This window comes from Myxine glutinosa, chromosome 1, assembly GCF_964187855.1.
Source record: "Myxine glutinosa chromosome 1, kmMyxGlut1.1, whole genome shotgun sequence".
Classification (NCBI taxonomy): Eukaryota; Metazoa; Chordata; class Myxini; order Myxiniformes; family Myxinidae; genus Myxine; species Myxine glutinosa.
The window spans coordinates 126,827,376-126,850,348 of record NC_136261.1 but is presented as its reverse complement, the minus strand read 5'-3'; the positions used below and the strand labels follow the sequence as shown (position 1 = coordinate 126,850,348).

General features: G+C 42.5%; 1 protein-coding gene and 1 long non-coding RNA gene across 2 annotated transcripts in view; one reads left to right on the top strand and one right to left on the bottom strand.

Moving 5' to 3' along the window:
* Positions 1–1,927: 1,927 nt before the first annotated feature.
* LOC144891870 (uncharacterized) lies at positions 1,928–14,852 on the top strand. The gene is made up of 3 exons (XR_013623280.1): positions 1,928–2,027; positions 9,646–9,761; positions 14,357–14,852. It is a non-coding gene; the product is annotated as an uncharacterized LOC144891870 (long non-coding RNA).
* The window catches only part of LOC137428192 (protein Hook homolog 3-like), a 64,018-nt gene continuing 55,749 nt past the window's right edge, over positions 14,705–22,973 (bottom strand). Inside the window, exons 15-22 of the mRNA XM_078776936.1 lie at positions 21,668–21,736; positions 19,324–19,399; positions 19,064–19,098; positions 18,305–18,390; positions 17,671–17,771; positions 15,704–15,808; positions 15,522–15,593; positions 14,705–15,332 (exon numbers count right to left, since the gene is read on the bottom strand). Of these exons, the coding sequence (XP_078633062.1) occupies positions 15,183–15,332; positions 15,522–15,593; positions 15,704–15,808; positions 17,671–17,771; positions 18,305–18,390; positions 19,064–19,098; positions 19,324–19,399; positions 21,668–21,736 (694 nt within the window). The 3' untranslated portion in view covers positions 14,705–15,182. The remainder of the gene's footprint in view (positions 15,333–15,521; positions 15,594–15,703; positions 15,809–17,670; positions 17,772–18,304; positions 18,391–19,063; positions 19,099–19,323; positions 19,400–21,667; positions 21,737–22,973) is intronic.

The window sequence follows — 22,973 nt, the reverse complement described above, 5'->3', positions numbered from 1 at the left end:
GTCGGTCTCTCTGTATCTCTCTCTCTCTCTCTCTCTCTCTCTCTCTCTCTCTCTCTCTGTCTCTCTGTCTCTGTCTCTGTCTCTGTCTGTCGCTGTCTCTGTCTGTCGCTGTCTCTGTCTGTCGCTGTCTCTGTCTGTCGCTGTCTCTGTCTGTCGCTGTCTGTCTCTGTCTCTCTCTCTCTCTCTGTCTCTGTCTCTGTCTCTCGCTCTGTCTCTCTCTCTCTCTGTGTCCCCCCCCCCCCCCCCCCCCCCGCAGACCCCGCGAGTGCAACCTCAAGTTTTCAGCACATTCCATCCAGCGAGTCAGGAGTGCATCAAGTCAAACAAACAAACAACGGTCATAGACCGGTACTTACGAATCAGTCGTTGTGACTTTAACCTTTGGACATCAGAAACAATATGCTTCTAGTGTTTGATTGGTAAGCCAATTCAGTAACCCAATATGCAAATTCTGTTCAAATTTCAAGTTAATCGAATGAAAATTGACGATTCTGTAACCTTCAATTTTGACCTCAAAATAGTATCCTTCACTGAATCAATATGCTAACCGTGTTTCAAATTTCAGGACAATCAGATGGAAATTGACCATTTTATGCAACCCTTGGCCTTTGACCCTTTGACCTAAAGAACAATACGTTTCTAGCTAATTGCCTAGCTCTACCAGGAGGTTATGTTTTGTGAAGATCAGTGACCTGTAGATGATTGACAGACAAACAAAGAGACAGACTAATAGACTTGACCAACCAATATACTTGCAAATCGACAATACGATGTTATAAAAGTAGAACGTACTCGTAGAGCTCATACCTCCTCCAGACTGAACAGTTTACGTTTTGTATCCCACTGATAGGCCGGATCTGGATTTGGATCTGAAACAAAATCTTATCGGCTTGTTCTTGTTGTCTAACCAACTCATTACCCAAGTTTAGTCACAACTCGTCCACAACTTTTTAAAATATCATGTTATGTATCGCTTTTCACCCGATCTCTCAATGGTGAAGAATCACTTTTAAAAATTAAATTAATTATCCTATCTGAATCCATATTCAGATCCTGGTGAAGCCTGGTGTTGGGCTTAGCGGTTAGGGTGCCGGCTTGGGGATCCTAGGATCCTGGGTTCGAATCCCGGTCGATCGCTGAATTAACAGCCAGGGGGGTTGACTCGGCCTGTCATCCTTCCGAGGTCGGCTAATTGAGTACCAGTTCACTGGTAATTCCCTGCTTGTCGTAAAAGGAGACAAAAAGGGTTGGCGGCAGGAAGGGCATCCGGCCGTAAAACATTGCCTTCAAAAAGGGGACCGACAACAACTAAACAACAACAACCACGGTGCCCGAAAAAGGCCAACCCCCGCTTGGCGGGGGAAAAAATGGCCTCTAAAGGTTTTTTTTTTGTTTTGTTTTTTGTTTTTCCATATTCAGATCGTCACAGAATTTAATCACTTCTTCGTTGTCACGTACGCTACCTCTCCACCAAGTTTCGTCCAAATCCGTCCACAACTTTTGAGATATCTTGTTCACAAATAGACAGACAGGGGTGAAAACATAACCTCCATCCACCTTTGGTGGCGGAGGTAATGATAATTCCCCCACTTTTAAGATGTTCATGGTTTTGATGCAGATAATCAGGGCACAGTATTATATTCTGACTTTTATTCCCATCAGTGGTGCTGTGTATGGTACATTGGTACACATTTACAAGGGAGAATTTGCATCGTCCCCCACCACCCCTGCTAAACAACCGACCCTAACAACTTCCTACCCAGAATACCTGGGACTGTGACTGTTCTACCCTACCTCCAGTTTTCAACTCATTCCGTCCGGCAGATGAGGAATGCATAAAAAACAAACAAACAAACAAACATCTCTCGAATTCTACACAGTATGATAGCGACTAATGGATCCAGAATGATTTCATTTTCTACTCATCAGATGTTCATGAGGGACACCAGTCAGTCATAAATTAAAGGACTTGCTGTCGTTGTTTAGAACTCGAACCAATGGAGACTTTGCAAGTAGAAGAATTCTCGGTAAGCTTGTCCATTATAATTACACTTCTATCTGACCAAACTCCTGATGTCATGCAACATTTACTTATTGCATTCATCAGGAAGGTAATGGAACATATAATTTTAGAGCAATATTTTAGCAACTTCTTAAAACCTGTTGTTGTTGTTGTTCTTATTGTTGTTGTTGTTGTGCAGACAGACTATGTACGTATATCTTTTTAGTGTGCTGTTTTTTTTTTTGTTTGTATACAAGATCGAGGCTCGTGAAAGAGCGAACATTAATCACACAGAAAGACAAACCGACACATAAAACAAATAACATCGGGAGCGGTAGACAAGATGGGGAGAGAGGGGGAAGGACACAAACACAACATTTGAGAGCAGGGACATCGATAGATATGTGGGAGGGAGAGGGCTTTAGGGGGGGGCATGGGAAGGGGGGTGGTGGGAGAGATATAAAACATATGGACACTGCCAGGACTTCCAGGAAAGAAGTTGGAATTTCAAACAAGGTGGATCTGGGGTGAATTAGTGGGGGTAGAAAAGATCAAGGTTTTGGATGGGGGAAGATAAGAGATGGTGGTGAACAGCTGTTTTAAAGACCTGGAGGGACAAGTGGGATTGAAGGGAGTGGGGGAGTTTGTTCCAGAGGCGGGAGAAAAGGGGAATGAAAGAGTGAAGGTGAGCAGAGAGTCTTGATTTTGGCAGTTTAACTATAAGATGGTTGCTGGCAGATCTTGTGCGACCTGTAGGAATATTTGGGGGACAGAGCACAGAGGGAGCTGGGGGTGCAAGGCCGGAGAGGAGTCGGTAGAAGACAGAAAGACCACCTACCTGCCTGCGGCTGTTAATGATAAAATGAAGTATTTTGCACCAATGAAGCATCAAGCATTTTGAAAGCACAAAAACCAGGCATTTTGGCTCTCATGACCGAACATAAAAAGCAGATTTTAAAATAATATATTTAGTGAGAATATAAGTGACAAAAGTCTTACACAGGGTCAGGAACAGCTTCTGGTATGCATTCGCTGACTTTGGGACCATCTACAAATTACGTAAATATCGTATAACTCCCTCCCCCAGTGATTCCTTACGGGTATTTTTTATTTCACTTTCACTAATTTCTGTGAAATTTGAAATTGTCCACATGAGCCTTTTGAACATTCACAAGATCGATGCTGTTCTTTGTTTGTATCACAGATTGCAGTGATCTGATCACTATGACAATTATGTCAAATTATGTTTATATGTTTAAGTTTAACCAGAACCATTGATTCTACTTCTTATGTAAATCAGATTTATTTATGCATTATTTTGTAGAAATTGGATGTAGGTTGGCAGGATCACCTAGACTACAGGTATACACACTCGCCTCTGAGCTGTCAAGCCTGTGTGTGAATCTCTATACAACTATAAACTGCCATCCTGGTGTTTAGTATGCAGCACAATTCATCATCGTGCATGGCATCCCTCGGATGGACGTTAAGCTTGAGGACCCGTCTGCCAGCATTGGTCTTTGGTGGACATTAAATATCTCGATATCAGTTGTTAAGGGAGGCGAGTTATCACTGGCCCCCTGAACAAACTACTAATTATTGCCCAAATCAGCTTCAGTCAAACAGAAAGTCTAGCTAGTGAGGACGTGAAAGACTTGGGAAAAACCTTCTATGGCTGACCTCACAACAAGGTGAAATAATTTGGTCCATCAAAGTAGTAGTAGTAGGAGTAGTAGTAGTGCTTTTGTTGGAAAGGTTACAGAGATTTGCGTTCAGAGCTCATGCAAGCTCAGGCAAACATATGTTCCCAGTTTAATGTCGCTCAATTCCTCATCTCTGCAAGTCCATGGTTTGAACTACAGTCGACAAGGTAGAGCATTTTGAAGAGAAAGCACTACCAAGACAGATAAGGGGAAGGTAAAAGAATGCCAAAGAACACCAAAAAAGAACGCCAAAGAACACATTTATACAAATAAGAGCAAAGTATCTTGTGGGGAAACCGTACAAAGTGCATAGGAGTAGTAGTAGTAGTAGTAGTAGTAGTAGGAGGAGGAGTAGTAGTAGTAGGAGGAGTAGTAGTAGGAGGAGTAGTAGTAGGAGTAGTAGTAGGAGGAGTAGTAGTAGGAGTAGGAGTAGTAGGAGTAGGAGTAGTAGTAGTAGTAGGAGTAGTAGTAGTAGTAGTAGGAGGAGTAGTAGTAGTAGGAGTAGTAGTAGTAGGAGGAGGAGTAGTAGTAGGAGTAGTAGTAGTAGTAGTAGTAGGAGTAGTAGTAGTAGTAGTAGTAGGAGGAGTAGTAGTAGTAGGAGTAGTAGTAGTAGTAGTAGGAGGAGTAGTAGTAGTAGTAGGAGTAGTAGTAGTAGTAGTAGTAGTAGGAGGAGTAGTAGTAGTAGTAGGAGTAGTAGTAGGAGGAGTAGTAGTAGGAGTAGTAGTAGTAGGAGTAGTAGTAGGAGGAGTAGTAGGAGTAGTAGTAGTAGTAGTAGGAGGAGTAGTAGTAGTAGTAGGAGGAGTAGTAGTAGTAATAATCATAATCATAATAATAATAATAATAATAAGAAGAACATTACTTGTGCTTTTAAATTTATTTATTGTGATTCCATCTTGAAATGATACAGGTTGAAACCTTTCTGCTTCCCTGCACATGTAATGATGCATTCAGGTTGGTATGCAAATGCACCAGGTGTTCGATATCACATGAACCGGTAACAAAAGAGTGTCATAGCCATGGTTGGAAAAGCTACTTTGAGAGAAGCTGTCTGGCCTACCTAAAGCTACAAGCTATACTCTTTAAAAAGCCTGCTATCTATTCTTAAACCACCTCGTGAAAATATAGCTTCCTATTTTTACAACAGCCTTGATTTACGAGTCAACTATCACAAAGCACACGCATCACTGGGCTTCTGGGTAATGTTGATTTTGAACACAACAGCAACACATGGAGACCCTGAAGCAGCTGTCTCGCAGATACTGAACCTTTTGAAGCCGGGGCATGGGCGCGCTGCGAGCATGCTCACAAAACCCTCGGCCAAACTCAGTGGTTGAAAAAGAAACGGAGATACACTTTCATCGACACCTGCATTGTAACCTTGAGCATTGTGTACACACTAAATGAATGCGAGTTGACGTTTGTAGGTACATCAGCTTTGGTTGAGTTCAGGCAAAGAAACGTCATCCTTCTTTGTAGCGGGTTGACACCTCATGGAGATTTTTGGGTACACTATGGCCACGGCACGATTAGTCCTGTTTCCTCTGCTGCCAGTGTGCTTCTCTGGTCTTCATTGCTACCTTCAGCCACATTCTAGCAGATTTGTTACTTGCAAAATCGAAGATTTTTCAAGTATATTGGTCGGTTGCGTTTGTGGTTCTGTCTGTTTGTCTGTTTGTCACCGGCCTACAGGTCACAATTCTAAACCGATCGTCACGAAACTTCACCAAGTTGTCTAGGTCGTCCCAATTGAGAAGCCTATTGATTTTGAGGTCAAAGGTCATCTGGAGGTCAAATTTCTAAAATCACCATTTTAAATCCGATTGACTTGAAAATTGAATAACATTTGTATATTGTATCAATAAATTGGGAAATGAACTATTTTTGAGGTCAAAAGGTCAAATGTCAACTCAAGGTCAAATTTTAAGTCATCCATTTTCATTCAAAAAGCCGTCAATTCTCAACCTATTAACTTGAAAATTGAACAGCATTTGCATATCGAGTCACTAAATTGGGAAACATACTATTTTTAAGGTCAAAAGGTCAAAGGTCAACTCAAGGTCAAACTTCCAAAATCATCACTTTTCATCTGAAAAACCGTCAATTTTCATCCGATTGACTTGAGAATTGAACAGCATTTGCACATTGTGTCAATAAATAGGAAAACCCACTTTTTGAGGTCAAAAGGTCAAAGGTCAACTCCAGGTCAAACTTCCAAAATCATCAATTTTCATCTGAAAACCCATCAATTTTCATCCGATTGACTTGAAAATAGAACAGCATTTGTGCATTGCCTCACTGAATTGGGAAACCAACTATTTACGAGGTCAAAGGTCAACTCAAGGTCAAACTTCTAAAATGATTTTTCATCTGAAAAATCGTCACTTTTCATCCTGTTGACGCGAGCTTTGATCAAGATTGTAAATTTTTATCTTCATGAAATGGACAATTTGCTGTATCAATGCAAAGCTTTGGGGGGGAGGGCGGATTTTGCAAGTATCGTGCTGCGCATGACGTCTTCTTGTTTGTTCATTCCATTTTACTGTCCCATTTATTATTTGCCATTTTAGGAGTGAAGGTACAGAAGGGATGTGTTGTGAGATGTTTAACAGACCTGAGCAGCTACCACCAGACTTTGGAAGATGGTCAGTTGAGCTTCAGTTGAGCTTGTTGTCTTCCAGTTTGTCGAAGGACTGGTAAGCACTCGTATACTGGGGGGGGGGGGGAGAGACTTTTGGTTCCTTCCAGTTGGGTTCCCCCTTCAAAGTGAAAAACACAAGCTGCCATTTTGTGATAGCTTCATCACATGCCTCCACGGAGTGGAATCAGGATGTGAATAGGACAATTGAAGATATGAAGGGAGTAACTATTGAAGGAGTGAGTCTGTTGAGGAACATATTCCAAGAATTGTTGATGGCAGGAACAGAGACTATTATGGACCTATCTATGAAACATAGCAGATTTTACACTAGACAAATCTGCCGTGCTGAACTGATACCCGTCGGTGCCTTGGTGGATCTCTGAAGACCATCGAAGAAACATATTTTCACAAGGACATGATTTGAGAAGGTAAGATGGGCAGGACAGGCTTGATGGGCAGTTTAACAGGGTTAAATCTAACAAGAGTGGCATTTGGAGAGATTAGAGTAGAAAAAGACACCAACCAAGGGCCGTTTTAAGAAAAATAAAATAGAATAAAAGAAAAAGGGCTTGTGCTACAATACCATGGATTGTAGTTTGAGACCAACTCTCGGCCAACTGGGATTGTGGCAATTGAGGATGCCACAGGTTATACAGCGAGGTGTGGAGTGGGAGAACAGTAAAGGATCCATGTCTGTATGAAGAGGTAGATTATTTGCCATCCTCTCATCCCAGTTCTCTCTTTCTAATTTTTTGCCCAAATAGCTTTATTGGTGGTCATTGAAGGCAGGGTGACAACAGGTCACACATAGGAACGAGTTTAAAGCTAGGAATTCTCTATAGGATCAGGATGACTGAAGGGGTAGGGGCTGAGGAATGTAATAATGAACATATACAGCAACACCACCACCAGGACGACAGCTGGGTCTAAGTACAGAAGGGAGCCGATGGGGGCAGGGGGAGGGGAAGATGAGAGAGGAAACATGTGTGAGAAAGAATCGTCAGACAAATCTTTTCAGGAAACACAGATGCAACCCGGATTGAGAGATCTGAGAAGTTTGTTTGAAGCCCTGTGATGTTGGAGATGCACAGAGTGAGTGAGGGGAGTTATGGAGGGAGGAGGATCAGTTATCAGAGGGTGGAGGAGAGGGGGGTATGGCACTAGGATGGGGCAAATGGTGGTGGGAGTGGGACGTTTGGGGAAGAAGCAATGGGGAAGGGTAACAGAGGGGAAGGAAGGGCTTTTTACCAGATGCAGACATTTATACCAACCTGCTCTGTACTTGTATTGTGTTCCAGCACGTAATTGCTTCAGTGTAAAATGTACCCAAATTAATTACTTTTTTAAATCAGGCTATTAATATTACTCAAATAACAAGTCAGGAGACGACGATGGTTCACGAGCGAGTGGTATTCTTCGGTTCGATTTCAAAAATTCGGTTTGATTCCGACAACTTTGAAAATGTGACCTTTGTGACCTTGAAATGTCAAAACGAAGGTTACTGACCTTGAAATGATAGAAAATAATGTATAATCAGTTATGAGGTTAGTTAGCTACACAATACCGAAAATTCGGTTCGATTCCGACAACTTTGAAACTTTGACCTTTGTGACCTTGAAATGTCAAAACGAAGGTTACTGACCTTGAAATGAGATAGAAAATAATGTATAATCAGTTATGAGGTTCGTTAGCTACACAATACCGAAAATTCGGTTCGATTCCGACAACTTTGAAACTTTGACCTTTGTGACCTTGAAATGTCAAAACGAAGGTTACTGACCTTGAAATGAGATAGAAAATAATGTATAATCAGTTGTGAGGTTCGTTAGCTACACAATACCGAAAATTCGGTTCGATTCCGACAACTTTGAAACTTTGACCTTTGTGACCTTGAAATGTCAAAACGAAGGTTACTGACCTTGAAATGAGATAGAAAATAATGTATAATCAGTTATGAGGTTCGTTAGCTACACAATACCGAAAATTCGGTTCGATTCCGACAACTTTCAAAATTTGACCTTTGTGAACTTCAAAGGTCAAAGGTCGAAGATTCTGAAATTTGTTGGAAAACTTGTATTTCATGATGTATGTGATAATATAAGATCATGTACGACATTTCACCCTATCAGGAAGCTAGCAATGTAATAAAACCATCAAAAATCGACTTTTCTAAATTTCGTGACGTTGTGACCTTGACCTTGGGGCGAAAATGAAAAATCGAGCTCCGTGGGGCTAGACACATGGCATTGGCCTAACCAAATACCGAAACCCCTGACAGATTCCACCAAACCCCTCGGAGAAGATGGAGCTTGAACTCGATTATCCCCTAAAAAGACATGTTTTTGGGGCGTGGCTCCGCCCACAATGGGCGCAATACGCCCACTCTCGGCAGGACACAACTAGATCATGATATCAACCTCCCACCCAAGTTTCATCAAGATCGCATGATATCATCGGGTAGTTATGCTGCAGACAGACAGACAGACAGATGCACACCCATGACGAATATAGTGGTCACTTGATAACTCGTGAACCAATAGCATAGCCTCTCTCTATTTAACGGGCCCAATTATTCCCACCTTTTCGTGTAGTCAGCCACGAGAAGGTCAGCAAGTCTTCCATTAACTGGCTAGCTAGGACTAACGATCGACTGAAGGCCACAAGTATTTGGAATTTGGCCAGGGTGCCAGTAATAACTTGCCTATTCTTTGAAAATAACACATCCTAAAGGTCTAACAATCCATGCTGGACGTCGGGTTCTTCCAGTGTAACGTTCTTCCCTTCCGATGGACGGTGAACGCATTGATGCCTCGTCCTACCTGCAACACGCCAGGTGAGTTTATAGCTGGGTCGAGACCTGGACAGGGGTAGACAGCTCAAAGGCAGGTGCGCGTCCCTCTAAGCTATCCTGCCAATGACGATAAGCATCTGTAGCATTCAACTGGCAATTGTATAGTTAGTAAATATTACCGTATGTGGTAATTTCGGCAATAATAAAAAAGAAAATCCAAAGGTGAGACCTAAATTGAATTCTGCAAAAGTACAGCTTTGCTGTCGAATTCCTTGTGCTATTTTCTATAATTTTTTTATCCGTGGGAATTCAGGCTGGGTACATTTAATTTAATAAATTAATTATTTAATTTAATTTAAATTTATTTTTAATTTAAATTTAAATTTTTTATTTAAATTTATAAATTATAATTATAATTATTATATAATTATAATTTAAATTTATAATTTTAATTTTAATTTAATTTAAATTTATTTGGTAATTTTAGCTCTTTGACTGGACTTCCTTGCAGGCAGAAGGATTGCTTGCCTCGCATCTCCGGTTCATAATCCTCAATGGGCACGACCACTTCGTTTCTGTGCACCAGGTCACCCTTGAGGGGGAGCAGTGAAATGCTCCTGATGAGTGGTAAGTACCATTCAATTAAACCCACATTTATTACGTTCTTTGTAAGGATCCTGCCAAATGTACAATTTCATCGCAAAGATCAGCAAAAGTTGTTAGAGAAGTCGTGGCATCTCGTATCTAAATAGGTTGAACAAATACAAAATCAGAATCTAACTCTCCTTACCCCATTCACATAATTACCCTCGCCGGAGGAGAGGATATTGATTGCATTTGAGTCCATTTGGCAAAAATATACACATATGTATTTTTTGCGAGTATGTTGTTCACTCCGGTTTGTGTGTCTGTCCGCTCACTTATCCTTGCCTACAGGTCACAATTTGAAACCGATCTTCACGAAACTTCACCAAATGGTAGAGTTCGTGGTCCGACAAAATCCTATATATTTGAGGTCAAAAGATCAAAAGGTCAACATAGGCCAAAGGTCAACCACTTTTTTTCAAATTTCTAAAATCCTCAATTTTCATCCGATTGACTTGAAATTTGAAAAGGATTGTCATATCAGCTAACTGAATTCAACCACCAACTATTTTTGAGATCAGCATCGGCCAAAAGGTCAACATAGGCCAAAGGTCAACCACCTTTTTTTCAAATTTCTAAAATCCTCAATTTTAATCCAGTTGACTTGAAATTTGAAAAGGATTGTCATATCAACTAACTCAATCCAACCACCAACTATTTTTGAGATCAACTTCGGCCATAAGGTCAACATAGGCCAAAGGTCAACCACTTTTTTTTAAATTTTCCTAAAATCCTCAATTTTCATCCAATTGACTTGAAATTTGAATAGGATTTTCATATCAGCTAGCTGAATTCAACCACGAACTATTTTTGAGATCAACATAAGTCATGAGGTCAACATAGGCCAAAGGTCAACCAATTTTTTCAAATTTTTAAAATCCTCAGTTTTCATCCGATTGACTCGAAATTTGAAAAGGATTTTCATATCAAGTTAGTGAAACCAACCACCAACTATTTTTGAGGTCAACATAGACCAAATTTCTAAAATTGTCAACTTCATCCAATTAACTTAAACTTTGAAGACGATTTGCACATCAGGTCACTGAATTCAATCACTAATTATTTGAGGTCGAAAGGATGATCTACTGAGTGCCATTCTACTTTGTTTTGCCAAGTGTCACTGAGTGATTTTTCATTTGTCTGTCTGTGTTTGTTTGTCCGCACAGAATAAATATGATTTCCTCTGCAACCGTTGGTCCATTTGACAGGAAATTTTCACCATCGGTGCACGTCCACCTGTATAATTTTAAATAATTGTGACGTCATATGTCACGTGGTTTGGCCGCCATATTGGAAAACCCAAAATACTTTGCACCTCTATATCTCTGAAAGCACTGAAGAGAAATTTTTTGGACATGGCTCATTGTAAATAACTCTCCAAAGGGAATAAAATGTTAGTCATAGGTGCCTCCATTATGACGTCATAATTCGACAAGTACAAAACTTCATCCAATCAAAATGAAATTTGTCATCTAGGTATAAATTGGAGGAAAAAAAAATTGTCATCGGTCACGTGGTTCGGCCGCCATCTTGGAAAAACCGAAAAATTTTGCACCTCTATCTCCAAAAGAGGCATAGAAAAAATTGAGACATGGCTCATTGTAAAGAACTCCATCTGTTAATGTCATAGGTGCCTCCATTATGAAGTAATAATTCGACATGTACAAAACTTCATCCGATCAAGATGAAATTTCTGGAACATAATCTACGGATAAATTGGAGAAAAAAAATAGACGTCATCGGTCACGTGGTTCGGCCGCCATATTTGTTTTAACACGAAAGCCTTAAAAAACCACTGAAAACATCCTGGTGACGGTCTGCAATTTCGGATTGCTCTTTCTAGTTTGTATTGTCATAACCAGTGATGTAGAATTCATTATTTTGCTGGACCATCTCAACAGGATAAGACTTGGACTCTATTATATAGCTAGTCATCCTCCTACATTAAAATGCGTGTGTGTGTGTGTGTGTGTGTGTGTGTGTGTGTGTGTGTGTGTGTGTGTGTGTGTGTGTGTGTGCATGCGCACATCTGAAAATAGAAAAATTAATAAACTCATGGGCACAACCCCTCCCCCTCTCCCTTCTAATTTTTCACCTGTACATGTGCCACAGTGCAAGTGGTTTACTGACCCCTGCTGCAGACAGGGGGGATTATTTGCCACAACACAAAATATATTTATGTATATATACAAAATATACATTAACCCCATGCCCACCATTACTGTTCCCATCTGCAGTCGAGAGAAAAAATTGGCGAGGATACCAGCACATAGCCGACTCTTCAAAAGACACCATGGCATGTTTAATGTCACCAACTAATGCAAACAAATGACACCTAGCTGAACATCCTTCCAAAGAACAGTACTCATTAATGCAACTCCTCCCTGCAAAGCAGCAAGGTGACATCAGTGCACCATCTCTTGGGTATCCTGCCAAGCCCAATAAGACAGTCACAAGAAGGAAATTTCACATGTAAGAAAAATAATGCAGGTGAGCACACTATAGATTTTGAGGTTAAGGTGGGCTTACCAGATTAACATTTTCATCCTTGTGGAACTTCTGAATAAGGGAGAAAGCAAAAAGGAACTAGAACGGCACTCGGTAGAGAGCATACCTCCACCTGGCTGAACAGTTTGTTTTGTATCCGACTAATGTGCCAGATCTGGATTCGGACCTGAACCAAAATTAAATCGGCTTGTTCTTGTTACCGAACCAACTCATCCATCTCGTTTTGTCAGAATCGTCCACAACTTTTTGAAATATCATGCTTTATATCGTTTTTGCCCCATCTCTCAATGGTGGAGAAGCAATTTTAAAATTATGTTGGGTTTTGGCCTATCAAATAGGAGGAGCCAAAAGCCTGGGGGAGAGACTAAGGAGTCAGGGACGTCCTGTGGGAGGAAGGATTCTGTTAAAATAGATGTCGGATTTATCAGCAGCAGCCTGGATTGAGATATGCCAGGTTGGAGCGGAGGCCTTGGCTGTTTGAGGTCCACAGTTCGGGACAGGGAGGAAGGTGTTGGGTGGTGCAGGATGAGGGTTTGATCAGACAGTGTGAAGGGGGAGGTATGAGTGGGTGAGTATGGAATGAAGCTTTGAGGGGGGGGATGTATAAAGAGGATGGATAAAGAGGGGGGAACACACAGTAGGGGTGTGGTTTGAAGGATGTGGGCTTGTGGATGGTTGAGGGGTTAGGGAGAATTACACTGTTAAAGGATGTGAAGTGAGTTTGATCGTCATGAGAAAACAACCTCTGCCTCTACAACCTGGACTTTTCAAGATTCCTAAATTGGGTAAATGGAGATAAAGATCATGGTTTGGGTGGCAGGAATTTTTGCTGAAGGCCCCCCCAGATAGATGGTGCTGTAGTTGTGAGAAAGCTTTGTGGACCAAGTGCTTAGCTGACAGCTTTGGAGCATAATATTTGTGAAGAAGAAGTGGGATATACCTGATTGAGAAATAAGAAAAGTGAAGCATTTTAAATGCTTTTAAAGTAAGGAAGAAGCGTTTACATTTAATAAAGATTGTTTGGAGATATTGCGAAAAGGGAGAAATAAAGAATGGAGTAACGGAAGTATCTTTGTTCCTGATTACGGCAGGCAGAAGGAAATCCAAGTAGAACGAGATCGTTGTGAAGTGAAATGTTATCTATTTTTTTGAAGTGAGGAGGTGAAATAGGGTGATGAGGTAGAGAGTACAATATTTGGGGCAAAATGAGCAACACGGTGACAAAGGACATAATTTTCACGACTGCTATCCAAGGAATGGGCCTTGAACAACACGAAAACAAATGACAAATACAGCAAAAGGTATGATTTAACATGGGAAAAGTTAAAAAACTTTAGCTTTGATGAGGTGGAAGCAGCAGCTGCAGATTCGACCAATACGTGGGAAAAAAAAAAATACCCCAACTGGAAGTCATGCTTCTGAACCGAACTGGGGCCCAGAAATCAAGATGTGGTACAGATAAGTGGTACATCTCTTAGAAGCCTGGTGTTGGCTTAGCGGTTGGGGTGCCGGCTTGGGATCCTAGGATCCTGGGTTCGAATCCCGGTCGATCGCTGAATTAACGCCAGGGGGGTTGACTCAGCCCGTCATCCTCGAGGTCGGCAAATTAGGTACCAGCTCACTGGTAATTCCCTGTGTATCGCAAGAGGCGACTAACAGGGTTGGTGGCAGGAAGGGCATCCGGCCATAAAACATTGCTTCAAAAAGGGGACTGCCCAAAAAAGGCCAAACCCTGCTCTGCGGGGAAAAATGGCCTCTAATGGTGGTTCTATATAGCATCTCTTAGTGGATGGAGAAACTCAGATATGTAACCAGGATAAATTCATTATTAGGCTAGAGAAAAATCTACTCGTCAGATGGATACATGCAGGGAAGGGAAAGTATATTGGGACAAAAACAAAGGGCGAGGACAAGGGAGTAGGAGTGGTTTGGGATGAAGGGGGAAATAAAGGTGGGGAACGAATATTTAAGAATATATGAGGCAATGTGGAATAAAACCAACCATTTTGGAAAATGTAATGTACATTATGGGCTCCACGACATTTGTTAGTACAACATTTATTTTGCAGGAAATCCATGGATCACATCTCGTCACATTTATCAAAAACATCCGAGACCTGCACACGAGGCTTGTTGGTCACGTGATCAAGGGTTCGTCTTTGTACCAATGTAGCATGAACGTTGCTACTAAGAGGTGGGACACGTTTGTTCCAATGTTTCCACGATGTGGTACGGAGACCAGTGTAACATTTTCTATGTAATTGCAGCAAATTTTATTTGAGGTTTGTTTTTCCTGGCTTCTATTTGTGCTTTCTGCACAACCATTTCATTTGGGATATTTAACAGTACATGCTTCTGGGTGCAGGACATTTGTCCAGGACATTTTGTGCAGTGCAGGACATTTGTTTGCAGTGCAGTGCAGGACAGTGCAGGACATTTGTTTTACATCCTTTCAATGCAACGTGTCATGTTTAGTGCCACTGTGTAAAAGAACAAAAAAAAGAAGCAACAATGTATGTATCTGTACGTTACCAGGACAAACTTTAAATGGACCAAAAAACAAAATTGTCTAGTTTTATTTCAGAATGAACGACTTTTTTTTTTTTAAAACGGGAATCACATTTCGACAACTCACACAATAAGCAATGAAAACTGAAAAGCCGAACAGTGCAGCTTGCTGTGCAAAGAGTTGAGGGGTGCAAAGGGGGAGAGTAGGGCTGGAGGGAGCTCTTCTGGAGCTAAGATAAAATGCTTTGGCATGCCAAGCCAACATCTTAAACAATATGTCATCTCTGGCTCTGGAAACAAAAAATAAAATATTAATCCACAACTTTTCTACATTACAATTGGCAATGCAACCACCAACATGATACCACCGACATGATACCACCGATGTCAGGATTCGGGCCCAACTTGTGAAGGTAGGATGATGGGTGGACGGCGGAGATTGGAGACCTGGCGCTGGTGGCTGAGGAAGGAATGATGGTCGTTGACGAGGCTCCCACCGAGTCTAGCGTCAATGGCGTCCGTCTGTAGTGTTATACCCTGAGTGACACAACCCAGTCATGCAACATTCCGATCAAGTGCCTCATCAAGTTGTATCACTGCAAGCCTTCAAAGTAAAGTAAATTTCTGTCTTTCAAAAGCCTGGCAGATTGAAGGAACCAAGCACTCCCTTAAAAGGATCTGAAATCTCCAAATTTGATGAAAGAAAAAAAGAATAGCTTTTCTTACCATGTTATACCACGCTGTCATCATGAGTTTCTGCTCGTGCTGTTGTTGGATCTGCAGATGTTCCTTTTCACTCTAGAGGACAGAGATACAAAACATCTACAGCAAATGATCGAGGGGACATCACAGGATCACTTTCCAGTAGTCCAACTCGATAATGGGCCGATGGTTCTCCTACAGCTCACCTGCAATGCCTCAAGCACCCTTTCCTTCTCCTGCAGTTGGTTTTGCAATGCATAAAGCTCAGGTGACGTCGTATTCACACGTCGAACGTCCATGGTACGGATTACCTGCACACAAAACGGTCAAATCCACTAAACCACACAAACTACTATAAACCCTTTTTCTCCACAATTTATAAGGCTCATAGAAGAGCACATGCAGACTAAGGGAAAATACCCCCTAATCCCCCTTCTGCCCCCCAATGAGGTGCCAACCCACAAGGATTATATAAGCACATACTTTGGTATAGCTTGTATGTGGTATAACTTAGCCAATGTTAAAATTGAACCGCAGACCTCTCAGATTCAGACCTTTGTTTCTATGGTCACCATGATGATCATGATGATCATTTATATGTAAATACTGTTATGAATTTGGTAGAGCAATATGTAGAGCAGAGTAGATCTGAGTAGGTAAAATGCTCCAGGATGTCGCGATAGCTAGAACCCACTATGTACCTTTAAGTTAGTATGTGTAGGCGTATGCCGGGATAATTGCGTATATATTTCCTGTACGGGGACAGGAAGTGCTAAGTAGTTAGGGTGATAAGGGTAACTTTGTGTGTTTTCCCACCCCTGTGGTCAATCCAATGTCCCTTTCGGCATCGCACCTAGACAGGAGGAATTCATGCCCCTAGCGCACCTACATTAATTAATTCCCTTCCCTTTCACATCAATGGAACAACACCAACCAAAACGCACCCTGCTGAGACACGATGAGAAGGGGGTGGATCTTTTGACGTCATGGGGAAGGGCGGGACGGTGCGTGAGGGAAGTGACGACACGAAGAAAAGGAAGAATAGTTTGGAGTTGGACACGAGGCAGAGCAGACGCCATTTGGGGGAGCTGAGAGGATTCAGTCGTGATAGAGTGCACTGGACATTTTTCCCCTCTCGTTCTTTCCTGCCTTCGTTCCCTCCATCTTCCCTGCGATTGGATCGCGTGGGCGGCTGTCGTGCCGAGGTTCGCCCCATTGGTGGCCGTATTCGTGGCCTCTTGCATACCATCGCCAACCACTCACGATCTCCAAAGCGCCGGGCAGGGACGATAGCCCCAGGAACCGTGGTCCTTCGGACGGGGCGAGCGTTTGAGAATTGCGGGGCGAGAGGACTGGGGTCGGCGAGCGAATCGCGTCGGGGAGACCCTTCTCGCCCACATGTCAGGGCCTAGCCATCCGAGGCCTGCACGATCTCCACGCCACGCTCCCGAGCGAGCAGAGCTAAGAACGCACCACACACACACACCCTCTTTGTTCATTTCGTCGTCTGCCCTGTGGTTTGTTTAATAACTCTGTTGAGCGGGAGTACTCCATATAGGGGGTTTAGAGCATCATATTTCTTTGTTCTCGGAACCGTTAATAAATCCTTATATTATTTTCTGAATATATCTGAACGCAGTTTCCTGTTGGATTTTAATATATAAGGCGGCGGAGCTTTGCTGTGTCCCGTCCCGCCATTCCGCGCGTTTAACTTTAGTTTAAGTGTTTGATTTGGAATCCGCTATTGAGTTCTCGCCTCGGGAGTTAAAGCCTCGCAATTGGCCATCCGCAACTGTGGTGTTAATCGCGGTTGCGTGACAATACTAAAGGTGCTTAAATAGTTTATTTTTAATCCCAGAACAGATAATCTCAGACTGCAATGTCCTTCGCCAACAGTAAGCAAACCATCGCCAGCACCCTGGCCAAATTCCAATTTCCTGCTCTAACCTTCCAGGGGTACAACCCCAGCAAATGATGCTACCTGCAGCCATACAAGAAAAGACTTCAATAAACCAGGAATGAAATGCGAAGATTACATACAACAGTATCAACGTAGAAGACTAAAGATTCATTTGGCCATCTTGGAATACCAAAAGTAAATAGAGCCAGAATCTGGATTACAATGCAGGATTAACTTCGCCGAGTGCTTGAGGAAAACCTGATGCTTCTTTACCGATTTGGCTTTCTGCAGGTAACGCTTGTACCGGTCCTCCACCATTTTCAATTCCTCATCCTTCTTTGCCAATGCCATTTTTAGCTCCTCCACCTGTTGTCCTGCAACAATAACAAAAAAAACAATTCCATATGCTCAAGATTCGAGTACAAAATTGGACCGATCCATTCTTGGCTTTGCTCAGTAATTGAGAGATTTGCCAAGCACATGTACACAACATTACATCGTATTATCGACCATCGGTTTGTGGTGAAAATGTGATCGAGATAACCTTCAACTTGAAGCGTGAAGACATGCACCTTGGGGCCGTTCGAGTACAAAACAAATCAAATCAGTATCACGTTTTGTCACCTTTTGAAAAGTCTTCACTCCACAGCAATATAGATCAGTCCATTCTACAAAATGGCCAGTATATACACTGTGGTTGACTTTGTGCCCTCAAGGCAACTTAGGATGGACCCCAAAATACCACCTCGGAAAAATCTGCACCATCCAATAAAACAAAAATTTCTGGGGTAAAATTGGTCACTACCATCTAAGAGATGTCCTTTTCTGTTTCAAATTATGATCCCCACCAAAATGGCCATACTATAACCATCGATTGCACATGTATAGATACGTTTGGCATCCTCACTGTCGTCAGTGGGTATCGTCGGGTCCAACTCGTCAATGTGCAGTCGCTTCCGCTGCAGTTCCGAGTGTTCTTGAGCCAGACTCTGCCTGCACATGGAAAAACAAACCCAAAATACAGTACGTGTTAAATACAGTATACGCGTTGCTTCACCAAGAAGGTTCTAGTTAGGCAGTAAAGCCAAACAAAGCACATTGCTCCAATCAGAATAGCTGTTTATGATGGTCTTGTCCTTGAACAATGCATTTTTATTTATTCACCTGATGCAATGTGCATTCTTAACTCTAAATTACATCTCAAGGGAATATCCATTGTAGTTTGGTGTATACACAAAGAACCACCTACATTTTTATGGAAAAGAATAGGGAAGGAGGCAAATTGAGGAAAATAAAATTAAGCAGGAAGGATGAGGGGGGGGGGGGAAGGAGGGAAGATTATGAGTTTGTTATAGGGGAAGGATGAAAACAGGTTGGGGTGGGACAGCACGAGGGAAAAGGGGTAGATATATATATGGAGCGCATGACATAGGTTCAAGAATTCCATTACTGTACAATGGTCCCCGATAGGGACATCAACCCATGAACAATATAAATATTAATCCTGTCTTCAAAATACTACTCGACACCTTTGTGCTGAACACTTCGATTCCTGCACCATCCACCATTTCATGAGTTAATCCCATCTTCGTGGCCTAATCACTGCAATTTTCCAACTTCCACGCAATGCCGTCCAGTTTACACACATGCCACGCCATAGACTTACATATGTTCCTGCAGCTTTTGCTTCAGTATTGTGCTCTGCAATGTCACACAAAGCCAAGTCAGTCATTTATTGATATATTAAAGGCAGATTATTACATTGCGTGTTAATGAACATTAGATTCACTTACAACACCACTACCGGATATACGGCCATTACCTCGGGTGACTTCACTCTCCCATTTTATGACACATTGAAAGCAAACCTCAATTAGTTTGGAATAACCACTGCACCACATAGAAGGTTCCATTGTCATGCATCACCTCTTCTGCCTGGTTTTGCTTCTGTTGGAGTGCCCGCAGCTCTGCCTGTAACTCCTGCAGTTTGATGGTCAACAACCTGTACACCCAATAAGTGAGGACAGTCACTCATTCCAATACAAGAGGTAGACTGGAGGATGCCCATCAGGCACAATCAATTTTGTGCAAGCAAAAAATTATCGTATCCGGATTCGGATCCTCACCAAAATCTAATCAATTCGTCCTTTTCACACACTCGACCTGTCCACCAACTTTCGTCCGAATGCATCCATAACGTTTTGAGACATCATACAGACAGACAAGGGTGAGGATATAACCCCCTTTCACCTTTGGTGGTGGTAGTAAATACAACAACACAACATGCATTTTAAAGGTCATTTTCCCTACTAGAGCGGGGGTTAGCCTTGCGGTCCCCATGACAATCTTCTCCATTTTGCCCTATTTTCTGCATCTCCCCTTGTTAACCCCCTTGCCCGCATTTCTTCTTCCACCATCTTTAGCCAAGTCTTTCTCGGTCTTCCACGTCCTCTACTTCCTTCTACATTCATTTCCATCACTCTTCTCAATCAGTCACTTTCATCCTTCCTCAACACATGACCAAACAATCTCAACCTGTTCCTCTTCACAGCATCAATCACAGGCTCTATTCCCATCATCTTTCGCAATTCATCATTTGTCTTCCTCTCTCTCAACGATACTCCGCACATCCGTCGAACCATTCGCATTTCCACCCTTTCCAACCTTCGTTGCTGCTCTACGTTCATTACCCACGGCTCGCTCCCATAAATCATAACACTTTTCACACATGCAGCATGCACCTTTCCCTTCAGCTTCAACGACACTCCCCTCATCATCAGCATGCCACTCAGTTCCCGAAACTTCTTCCATGCACATCTCACTCTAGTAACCGTTGCCGAGTCTGATCCACCTTCTCCATTCAGCATGTCTCCGAGGTAGCAAAATGTTTTCACACCTTCCAGCTTCACGCCGTCTCCAAGATCCAACTCAGCATTTCCTCCATCTGCAGGTCCCTCTGTGCACACCTTACATTTGAATGTAGCTGCCACACTGGTTAATGACCCTCTCAGACCACTACATTTTTGATGAACCCACTCAGGGCACATTGTACATTGAACATTGAATGGAGTTCACTCTGACACCCTTCCTACACAGCACAGGGCCACTTCCCAGTTATTTCCACCTCCACACATGCTTTACCACTAGCCATCACCTTCGTCTTTCCGATATTCACCTTCAGACCTTTTGTCTCCATACATTCCTTCCACTTGTTCATCCTTTCCTTCAGTCCATCCATACTTTCCGCAATCAACACCAGATCATCTGCATACAACTCCCACGGTAAACCCTCCTTTACGTTCTGAGCCAGCACCTCCATCACAGCTACAAATAGTAGTGGACTTAGTACCAACCCCTGATGCACTCCCACCATCACCTCAAACTCACCACTGTTCCCGTCCTTCGTCCTTATAGCTGTGCACGCTCTTTTGTACATTGCCATCACTACTCTGATCAACCATTCCTCCACTCCTAACTTCCTCAATGCCCATGTCAATACTTTGCGTGGAACCCTATCGAATGCTTTCTCCAGATCAACAAACCCAAGAAACAACTTCTTCCTCTTCTTCATGTACTTCTCCTGCAACTGCCTCACAATGAAAAGCGCGTCTGTCGTTCCTCTTCCTGGCATAAATCCATACTGCATTTCGTCGATCTTCACTTTCTTCCTTATCCTCCTCTCCAACACCCTTTCCAATACCTTCATTCCATGCTCCAATAACTTTATCGCTCGGTACGAGCCACACTCCAGAGGGTCACCTTTCCCCTTGTATAGAGGGACGAGGGTACTCAGTTCCCAATCCACTGGAATGCGGCCTTCTTTCACCACCAGATTACAGATCTCTGTCATTCTCTTCACATCCCAACTTCCTGCTGCCTTCAACACATCTCCCACAACTCCCGTCGGCCCTCCCGCTTTTCCACTCTTCATTGCTTTTATAGCTTCCTCAACTTCCTTCTCAGTTATCTTCTCTGCCGGTCCTAAAACTGGGTTACTCTCTATGTTGCCATCCCATTCATTCTCTGTATTCAACAGCATTTCCATATATCTTTTCCATCTTCCTTTAACTCCATCTGGGTCGACAACGATTTGTCCCACTTCATCCTTCAAGCAACTCACCCCCATCACATCACACCTCTCTTTCGCTATCTGCTTTGCAATCCTGAATACTGCTTTCTGACCCTCTTCCGAATCCAAGCGTTCTCCGAACATACACCCCCTAAAATACACCCCCTAAAAAAAAGGTCGACATTATGCCTCCGAGCATACCTATTGTCACGTTCCAAGTCATCCTGCTTTGCTTGCAGAGAACGGTTTTCCTCAATCAGCCCAAGTTCCCTGCAATGATAAACCGCAAAGCCCTACAGTGACAAATCATAGACCCATTGACGGATTACATTTTCTGCAATTGAGGCAAATCTAACAATTCTGAGTTTGGGTGAACACCAATCTTAGACTGACATAATGCAAAGTTTGAATACATCAGTCAAACATATACAAAAGCAGTCAAAGCAGCAGTCATAGCAGCAAAAAAGCAGCAAAAGCAGTCATACAAAAGTCAAACTCTGGTGTTGGGCTAGCGGCTAGGGTGCCAGCTTAGGATCCTAGGATCCTGTGTTCGAATCCCGGTCGATCACTGAATTAATGCCAGGGGGGTTGACTCAGCCCGTCATCCTTCCGAGGTCGGCAAATTGAGTACCAGTTCACTGGTAATTCCCTGTTTGTCGTCAAAGGCGACAAAAAGGGTTGGCGGCAGGAAGGGCATCCGGCCGTAAAACATTGCTTCAAAAAGGGGACCAACAAAAAACAACAACAACCATGGTGCCCGAAAAAGGCCAACCCCCGCTTTGCGGGGAAAAATGGCCTCTAAAGTTTTTTTTTTTTTTTTTTTTTTTGTCAAACAAATGTGGCCATTACATGTTCACCAGCACCAAGCTGATTGGATGGACAGGGACAACCACAAATGTGTGAGATCAACTGCATGCCACAAAACAACCAGTTTCTATCATACTGGGTCAGCATAGTCCAAAGTGACTTGTTGTAAACTATATGACAAAGCCATTAACCTTTGAAAATTGGTGTTCTGTTGATGCATGGTTGAGCTTGTATATTGCTCGTTTGCAAGAAAGACAGTAGATCCATGGAATTGATGCAGAAGTACAGTATTAATAATAACTGCTGCAAACACAAACACAATAAATCAACTGGAATGGCACTTGGTAAAGCGCATACCACCGCCAGGCTGAACATTTTATGTTTTGTATCCCACTGATAGGCCGGATCTGGATTCGGACCTGAACCAAAATCGAATCCGCTTGTTCTCGTCACATAACCAACTCGTCCACCAAGTTTAGTCATAACTTGTCCATAACGTTTTAAAATATGTTATATATCGCTTTTCACCCGATCTCCCAATGGTGAATAATCACTTAAATTATACTAGCTGGATCCGAATCCGGATCTTCACCAAAATATAATCATTTTGTCCTAGTCACATACGCTACCTCTCCACCAAATTTCGTCCGAATCCATCCACAACTTTGAGATATCTTGCTCACAGACAAATGGACAGACA